The sequence below is a fragment of the Mugil cephalus genome, chromosome 6 (genome assembly GCF_022458985.1).
Source record: "Mugil cephalus isolate CIBA_MC_2020 chromosome 6, CIBA_Mcephalus_1.1, whole genome shotgun sequence".
Classification (NCBI taxonomy): Eukaryota; Metazoa; Chordata; class Actinopteri; order Mugiliformes; family Mugilidae; genus Mugil; species Mugil cephalus.
Genome location: NC_061775.1, coordinates 20,617,046 through 20,626,508, shown reverse-complemented (window position 1 = coordinate 20,626,508; position 9,463 = coordinate 20,617,046). Strand labels below are relative to the sequence as shown.

General features: G+C 46.5%; 1 protein-coding gene across 3 annotated transcripts in view; it reads left to right on the top strand.

Moving 5' to 3' along the window:
• Positions 1-899: 899 nt before the first annotated feature.
• The window catches only part of syde2 (synapse defective 1, Rho GTPase, homolog 2 (C. elegans)), a 49,140-nt gene continuing 40,576 nt past the window's right edge, over positions 900-9,463 (top strand). For 2 of the 3 annotated variants that reach the window (XM_047586789.1, XM_047586790.1), the window contains exon 1: positions 900-3,177. In XM_047586789.1, coding sequence (XP_047442745.1) covers positions 1,101-3,177 — 2,077 coding nt within the window. In that variant the 5' untranslated portion in view covers positions 900-1,100. The remainder of the gene's footprint in view (positions 3,178-9,463) is intronic. The other variant, XM_047586791.1, reaches the window with a different exon arrangement.

The following is a 9,463-nucleotide window of genomic DNA, read 5'->3' as shown; positions in this document are numbered from 1 at the left end:
ATGTTGTTATGAGCAAATATAAGTGTTTATTAGTGTGTTTTCTAACAGCTATGAATGCCTTAGTGCTGCAGTCTCTAATTAGTCACGCTTAAAAAAGGTACATAATGGCTAATAAATAATTTACTAGGCCCAGTTGCGACTAATGTTCATCGTCCTCCAACCTCTAATTATCTTTTCAGTGCTTTTTTAATTAACTCCCCTCCTCAACTACTATAGATCCATTCACCATTAATTACTTTGATAACTCTATTAATTAAGTTTGCACCATCCTGACTTGTTTAGAAACATTAACGTTATTGATGGTGAAAAGAAAAAAAAGGAAAGAGGTGTTATCGGGACTATAACAAATAACTATAACAAACAGACTGAACTGAATACTTAAGCAGCAGAAAAATAATCATCATTCATTTTGTCATTTCTATCATGGATTTTTGTTTATCTATTTGTTTATTTTGTAGATAATGTGCAGTTTTGTTTTTCTGGAAGATGCTGGATTTACTAAACATTGACCAGTCCATTAATTCAACCTTATAAATCATTTTTGGCGTCTTCTTTGCATCATTCCTTCAGATTTAATTACATTTTGTTAGGGCCTGAAAATGTTATTGTTTTTATTGATTTTTTTTTTTTTTTAATTTTGTTTTCTTTCCTTTAAGTGATCGATGTTACAGACAAGGTTTTGTTGGACATAAAGAAGCTTTTATGCACTTCTCCCTGAATAATTTATGTCCAAGGTCCCTGAACTTTGAGTCAAGAAAAGACTCCAAATAACTGCGCTGCAAACATGAGCAGAGGGTGAGGAGAGGCGCTAGAGAGAAGGGAAGAGGGGGAGAAAGAGTGTGGTGCAGAGGGAGGGAGGGAGGGAGAGAGAGAGAGAGAGAGAGAGAGAGAGAGAGAGGTGGTGCAGTGGAGCAGAGAGCAGAGAGAGCCAGGACTGAGTGGAGCGACAGAGCGGAGGTGACAGCGGAGAATGGAGAGGAGACCCTCCGCCCGGCGAGCTTTGACCGCGGCGAGCGAGGAGAACGCACTCGGTCTTTTCCCTCTGGAACCAGCGTGCTGAAAGAAACCGGGAGGAATTATCTGGGGGGAAAAGGAAAGGAATGGCTGATCCTCTGCGGAGGACTTTACTAGCGAAACTCCGGGGGAAGAAATCCAAGAAAGGAGCGACGGTCGGCGGTGGATACGGCTCTGCCGCGCCGGCGAATGGGGGCCGAGAAGGTAAAGAAAAAGTTTTGCAAACGCAGCGAGACTCCGACGAGGCTCGCCCGCTAGTGTTGCTTTCAGGGCTGGATTGCACGGCAGCAGAGAGAATGAGCACGTATGAGAACTGTGTTGACGGAGCGATGGTGCGCGTCGGGGGGGTTGTGATAGTCCCGGAGAGACGCGCAGCGGAGTTGGCCGGCTCGCGTCCCCAGGAGCGGAGCAGCGGGGGCAGGGTTCGGGTTAATGAGGAGCTCCTGGGGGTCTCACTTCAAAGGGGCGTGCAGTTTGGGGGAAATGCGCTTTGGGAGGGCGATGGGACCCACCGGGGGCCTCGACCCGCGGACGCGACCGCGGCCGGGGTCCCACTCGCAGGACCGCATGTACAGGGGAAACACTTCGTTTCTGCCCCGCGGCAGTGCAGCGTTGGGGATTCAATCGGGTTCGGGGACACGTCAAATCACGTTTTATACCGAGCACAGAGAAAGGCGCACGCGGGCCGCTGTAAACAACCAGAGGGCCGCGTTACTGCTGCGGATAGCGAGGGGACAGAGCCCAGGGACCGAGGATGCACCCGGCACATGGCTGGGACTGTTGTGGCTGTCCAGGAAATCAACAACGCTAACTGGAGTTGTGACAGCAACCCAAGTTCGGACACAAATTACGCGGCACGCGTGTATCCAAATTGCGTGTCAAGGCGCGCGGAAGAGCACGTTTTAATCAGAAATATTGAGAGCTACGGGCCTGACAATGCAGGGGACATTAGAGGACCCGCGGGCGGTCTGCAGAGCCCCACGTTTTTCCCCACAGAGTTAGAGATATGCGACTTTAACATGGCATCCGTGTGCGCCGCAGAGGGTTCACTTAGGCACCATTTAGATAGCGAAGATGACGATTACTATGATAATGAGATCCTGCCCTTTTATGAGACAGTTAGACGGAATTCGGAGGGTGACAGGGCAGAGGTTGCAGAGCTCAGTCAGCCCGGTCAGGACAAAGCACAGTTTGATGACAGTAGCAGTGCGCAGGAAACAGACAGGCTCAGGAACCAGCTGAAAGAGGCTTATTACCTTCTTATCAATGCTATGAATGATATCAACCTCGATGTCCAGCAGATTAGCGGTGGTTTAACTGAGCAGCAGGCCACTTCATCCTGTAGTAGTCACTCCAGGGACAGCCTGTGCTCAAGGCTGAGTGTCAAAAACATGGACAGTGACTCCTGGTCGTCAGGAGGCGACCACAGCCCTCAGCAGGTGTCTGACACTGACTCCCTCCTGCTCTGCCTCACCGGGGCTCTGGAGTCAGGGCCCAAAGGCAAGCTGAACAGTAAGAGCATGGTGAACTTGTGCGTGGCCAAAACAAAACCTCCGTTGCAGCGCTCTGCCAGCGACGGAGCTATCAGGTACGCAGGCCGACCCTCGGCCTGCACACAGGCCTCTGGAAAGCAGGGTGCAGAAATCAGTGATGATGGAGAAGCTGCTGAGACAAAAGAGGCGGCGGGAGCTGCGGTCACAAACGAGCTGTCTGAACTTCAGCGGCTCGGCTCCGCCGTCAGCAGCGAGGAGCTGCTACACGGCGAGGAAGAGGGCGACGGGCAGCTCAACGAGAGCAGCGGCTCCGTCAACAGCTTCACAGGTTCTTCAGACAGCAACGCCGAGGCGGCAACACATCAGCGTCACGGCAACAAGCAGGGAGCCCGAGCTCAGGTGGCCAACTCGGTCAACAAAGGCCACGGCGTCACCGTCAACAAGATGCAAGAGTGGATGCACAAGGGCCGCTTGTTGTCCTCTGAGATGAAGCAGCGTATTGAAGGCTCGTCTTTGGCCCGTGGAAGCAGCGGTGGAGGAGGAGGAGGAGGAGGAGGAGGTCAAAGCCAGGAACGCTCCTGTGGGGTCCAGTCATCCAGCAGAGGGGGTAAATCTGTCAGGTCGCCCACAGTCAAGTCAACACGACAGCAGCAGCAGCAGCAGCAGCCAGGTAGGAAGGCTACACGGCGTGGCCTCGTCTCCCGTGGATCCTCTAAATCAGAGACCTCTCACCCTACTTCCTCCCGTCTGATTATTGTCATCCTCCTCCACTCATAGTCCGTCTGGTGGCGGTCCACCTTGCACTCCTCCTCTTCTGGATGTAAAGCAAAGGGACGAGACACCTCAGACCTCTTGCTTTCCTTTTTATGGCTCTCTAACCGGTGGTGGCGGGTTCTGTCCTTCACACTAATTTAGGTGCATTTTAACACTGACTTAATAGCACATCACGCCGTAGGTCGGTTTACTCACAGCGTAGTTCAGTAACAACTAACTCACTCTCCTGCTAGAACGTTCTCTGTGGTGCTGGTGGTGGTGGTGGTGGTGTTTTGTGTGTAGATCATGTTTCAGTATTTGTTCATGAGCAACACGTCGAATGATTTTCTGATTGTGCTGTTATGTTCTGTTTGTGATGAGGTGAAAAACATCTGCGTCACGAAACCACTGACAATAAGAAGTGAAACGTGTTTGTCAGCATCACTTATGCATCAAATGTTTCCATTTAAGTGTCCAGCATCCAGATAGATCTGAGCCACATTTATGCAGCGGGGGGAACAATCTCACTGCAAGGTTTATTTGGTTTCTGTCATGGAGTCATCATTTCTGTTCTGCACATGAGGTTTCCCCAGTTTCATGTTTAAAGGCTTATCCGCCGTGTTGTCTGCAAAGTTTAGACTTGACGTTCATTACTGATCTCACAAAGTGTCAAATCTCACCTTTTATATCCGATGTTTTCTCACAATAATTAATGCTTTGCACCGACCTCGATGTGCTGCTAGCGCTTTGTGCACACCTTGAAGAATTTGGTAACAGTTTCATAAAACCAAACGTTCCTTTCATCCACTCTGATTTTAATTTAACTGAAGCAAAGCCAGTTTAATCACAGGTCTCTGTAACTGCCTGTGTGGGAGAAATTTGCTGCACAGGATGTGGATCAAAAGTATCATACCTTTTTTTTTAAACACTCCAACACTCCTCTCTTGCCCCCCGGAGTAGTTTGTGCATGCGTGTCATCATGCGTGCCTGTGTCTGTTGTTTTGACAGTGTTTACCAGTGTGAATGTGTGCCATGTGCGCAGGCTGTTGTTGACTGTCAGTGCGCCGCGGTGCTAGAAATAGAGTATGATCTGTGAGTTTGCCGAGCAGAAGGCCTCTGTGTTTGACATCTTGCCACCGTTGGCTCGGAACGGCTCCGACTTTGCAGCTCTTTCCTCTCCTGAGCTTCGGTTAAAATAAAGCTCTTGGAGATATTAGTTTCCATGCAGCCCCACAATCCTCATATTTTCCCCCCACTTTGCGCAGCTTTCCCCTCTTCCCTGTCTCCGCTGAACTTTTCCACAGCTGTGGCCAGAGGAATCCGGAGCAGGAGAGAAGCCACTGCAGTTATTTTGTGTGTGTGTGTTTTAGAGTGAGGGGGGTGGGGAGGGGGGGGGCCGGCCTGTCATGTCGCCTTCCTCCCCAGTCGTTTGCTCTGGACAGCTCCATGGTAACATGCATTTTAAAGAGACTTCGGGTCGAATATTTTGGATGCCATTCCTGTTGTTTAACTTGTTTGCGTTGTGTCAGTTAACTCCTCACCATGAATGAACAAAATGAAGGGTGATTAAGTATTTATTAAGGTCAGCCGCAGGCTGATCTTACCCCCGTGGGCCTCTCGGCACCTTACAAAAGGTCCATTTAAGAAAGAGAGACGTGCCAAACCTCACAAAAGCCCCAGTAGATTGCTTGTCGTGGCTTCATTTAGTTAATTCATGCTAGTATTTATCTATATATTTATTTCAGACATTCTAAGAATAGACATTTCACTTCCCCTGACTGTTATTATGAAATTAAGCCTCAATATAATGCCATAGGCAAAATATTGGCTTAATTAGACCCTAGCTAATTTATTTCTGTCCTGACTTGCCTTTCAGTTGCAGTGTAAAATATCATGTCTATAATTGAGGTCCTTACACGTGTGTGGGCGGTGGATATTGTGCAGAAAAGCATGTGTATGCACATCTCTGCTGTGAGTTTGTATTTGCACCTGGAGAGTTTATAGGTTGGTTGTATTTTGCTTCGGCTGAGCAGCAGGCGCGCCGGCAGTCATGCAGTATACAGGCGTCATGTTTTGGCCAGAGCTAAACTGGAGGAGTGGTATGTTAGTCAGAGCTGATGTTGAGACTGAACCACTCCACAACCAAAATTGATCCAGCAGAGTGAGAGTATTATATTATATTATTACTGATGTAGTTAAAATGAGGAGGACAGTCAAAGACAGAAAGCGTGAAACGGTATAGACCTGATATTTTGAGACATATTTCAGGTTTTTCTGGTTTAGATCCACTCGTATTTGACTGTAAAACAAACAGCTAGCTACTGGTTAGCCTTCAGACTGTAAAGAAGAAATGCTCAAGAAATATTGCTACCTTGAAATGGTGTCACATTTACCGTGTTCACAACAAGAGTCACGATTAAAGGCTCAATCTTGTGGTATTTACCACCTTGGACTTGGACATTTTTCGATAATATTTGAGTAAACGAGTTCAGAAAATACTGAAGTGAATATCAAGTAGCAATAATAATTTAGCTGTGTTGCATTTTCTTTGTAGTTTTATCATATGTATGAGCAAAATACAGATAATACCATCTTTTAGTCATTGCTACATTACCCAGTCGCTAACTTGCTAACTCTTAGCCTTGGTGACTTCTGGTTGCCAACGGTTGCTTTATCACAGTCAGTGACAAACATCTTTTGTGCCATTTCGTATCTGTACGTTCACAAAGGAGCATGTTTAAGGTTGGAAGTAAGAAAATAAGTTTCAAAAAACATTATTACACTTCTACAGTAGATGTGACACTACAAGTATTAGCTAGTTAACTTAGCGTAAATTAGCCTAGCTACGGACTAAAAGACCGTAAAATGGCCTGTGCCTCAGTCTAATGATCAGAAAATATGTTTAAAGTGGAATTTTAGATATGTTTTTCAAATAACATTTTTCCTTTGTATCCTGTGCTAAGACAAGCTACCTGACTCCTAGCTTTGGCATTAGCACATAAGCATTTAACTCGGCCGGCAATAACAACAACAATATTTCCCCTTTAGCAATCCATCAAACACAAAGGTAAACATGCTCCGGTTTATTGTAAGTTTACTATGCAGTGTTGCTCAATATTTTGATTACATTAATACCTGCTTGCTCAGGCGATGCAGAGTTGAGGTGCGAGCGCAGGTGTAATATAATCCTCCTTCTCCTCAACCGCCGTCAAGTCAGAACGAAGTGGCGTCTGGTTTCTGCATCGTGCCAAAGACCTTGTTACTCTTACTTTTTCTTTTTTTTTTTTCGCACATAAACACAACACTGATGGTGGAGGTACAATGATTTGTCTTGTCTGGTGCGTCTGTACTTGGACAGATTTATGGAGGATGGTTGCTCTAAAGACAGATCAGGTGATGGAGGAGAAACTTGAGGCATCGGGGTTCATACCAGGAGGGGTTTATGAGATGTATGAGTCACATGATTGTGTCTGCACACAGCTCGCAGCGGAATATGTTGTTGATAATTGTTGAACATTTAAACATAAATTGCTGCAGATTTTTCTTAAAAACAACAACATGTCTTGGAGCTAATTAGGTCTCACTGTGTGACAAGATTTTTTTAAACATACTCGATATGAAAAGACGCTGACAGAGCTGAAAGATAGAAAAGAACTTGTGCTTCAAGCCAACGTATTTATGAGGTTATGTTAGCATTATAGGGAGCGCGGCCAGGACGCCGCAGCGGGATGCAAGTGTTGACATGTGATGCAACCCTGGAAGATCTCAGCTCCGTCCTGGTGTAAAGAAGATCCCCATTAGCATATGAATGAGCATCAACGGGAATGTATGGCACACAGCAAAAGATTCCCTCTGAAGGGGGCTCCTAAACTCTGTATACACAACAAAGTTTAGCCTGTATGGAGGGGCAAACTAGCTGGTGTGTGGTGTGCACTTATCAAAAGAGGAGCCTCTAAAAAGAAGGAGGAATTCAGGAAATAAAAGAAACTCCTATGGGAAAGTGGATCAAGCGCTTTGTCTTAGAGGAGAAAAAGATTGAGGCACTCAGAAGATTTAGCCATGAATATAATTGGGTTTACTGTCAGGCTCTGGTGGCGCAGGTCCATACCGGCACATCCAGGAAATGCGTTTCTTTTTTTTCTTTTTTTTTTTTGCATTCCTTGTAGCACCTCAGACAAACCCATAACACTCCTCCTCCATCCATCCACCTCTCTCCCTTTCTCTCACACAGACGCGCACCCTTGCATTATGCGCTCTGGCCATCTGTTACCTTCAGGTCAGGGGTTTTCTGTGCACCGAACACATTATCTTCACACCACGGAGGCGCAGGCGGCTCAGGCTGTGTTAGCTCCTGCGTGGACGTATTCTCTCGAGCGCTGCATCGTGTTTATATGTACATAATGGGTGGCTGGTGAAGGTCGTCGGCCTTTTATGCCGAAGGAGAAAGGACGTGTTTTCTTTCTTTTACCGCAAACACCGTGATTTGCTTGTTTGGACCGTTTTGTAGCTGAAGGGGCGTGAACGTGGGAATAGACTAGCAGCAACGAGGCAACAAGAGACCGTGACATGTTAATGAAACTCAGTGAGTTGTAGTGACGATAAGTCACGAAACCTTTGGTGACTCAAATTAGGTAGGTAGCAGGCTGAACTAATTTTAACTTTAAGAATGGACATGAGTTTTCTGAGGGTGTCCTGTGGTGTCTGGCAACAGGATGTTGTTTGTGGGGGTTCTTTGGTTCCTATGGGTTGAGGGGAGGGGCCTCTGTGGTTCAGGCTTGTTCCAGTGCATCCCACAGAACTTGATAAGTTTGGGATCTAGGAGGCGTCTAGGAGGTGATCTAGATCTGGTCTTCGATTGGTGAGGGTTACCTAGAATGACCACTGGCGACCGTCTCGATTCAACCGATGTTCCAAGGCGCCCGTGTATGTGGCACAATAACAGCAGGAATCTAATTAATTCATTGTTTTACAGCAAACGCTTGTCTGAAAATATGGCATTTCTACAGAAGAACGTTAGAATGCCCCTTGTTGGACTCAAGAAACAAGACAAACATTAAAATCTCGACCCATGGACTGTGGAGGTAGTTCATATACCTTAGTAGTTTCTGATTCATTTTTAACTTTTACTTTTAGCCCTACATCCGCTTTATCTTCATCATTCATGATCCACATGTGTGTAAAAGGAAACATGACCTATATCTCATAAATGTTCCGCCTTCCCTTCAAGCTTTTGCTTCTTTTTTTTTTTTTTTGCCCATTCCTCAAAAAATGTTTCCGTTAGTGTTACCTTTTAGTCAAACTATATATTATAGTTTAAAGATCATTTCTCAACAGAAACAGATGTAGAAATTCCACTGTCTGTTTCTCATCTCGCACAGAGACGGTGAGCGGGGGATCAGTCCACGAGAGGTTTGATGTTTGACAGCAGCGAAAATGGTTAAAACCTCACTCATTAAGTGCAGCCGGTGGCCTGATGTTTGTTTGGGAAGGTGCTGCCGCTGCAAACGAGTGTGACAGTGGAGGGAGAGGAGACGGCAGCGCAGGCTGTAAACCTGGAGCTGTGGTCTGGAATGCTGTTCGTGTCGGAACACGCTTCCCCTTCCAGTTATGAAAGACCCCTTAAAGAAGATGGCACGCTGACAACAACTCTATGCACGAGCTCATTCGGTCTCGCGTTACACGGCCCGACCGTTAGGTCTGGCAACCCCCCCCGTCCTCATCTTTTTTCGATAATATCTTATTCATCTTACACGAATATTTTATTGAACGATTTGTGCCTTAAAAGAGAACATATTTTCTTTCTTTCCGCCTTCGTGCAGTAGTTTACTAAAATAGCCCTCTTCTGTTGCGATACACTTTCTTTAGTTCTCGTAGACAGCGTTGAGTTGAAAGGGTTACGAGGAACTACCAAAGCCAGAACAGCTGAACACAAACCATAGCGGATCAGTACAGCCTGCCAGCTCGGGCCTACACATTAACTCGTGGGACTCGGTGAACCACCAGAAACATAATGTACGTTTCCAGTTCCCTCTGCAGTCGCGCACATGCAAAAACAACCGAGCTCGGGCCCTCAAACAGCTCTAATCCTGGCTAATGCAAACACGCTGCTGCTCAGGTCACACAAACAAGATTCTGTCTGGAAACACGCAGGAAATTAAGCAGAAAAAGTGAGAAATAACATAAAAATCAAACGCCCTTCGCGT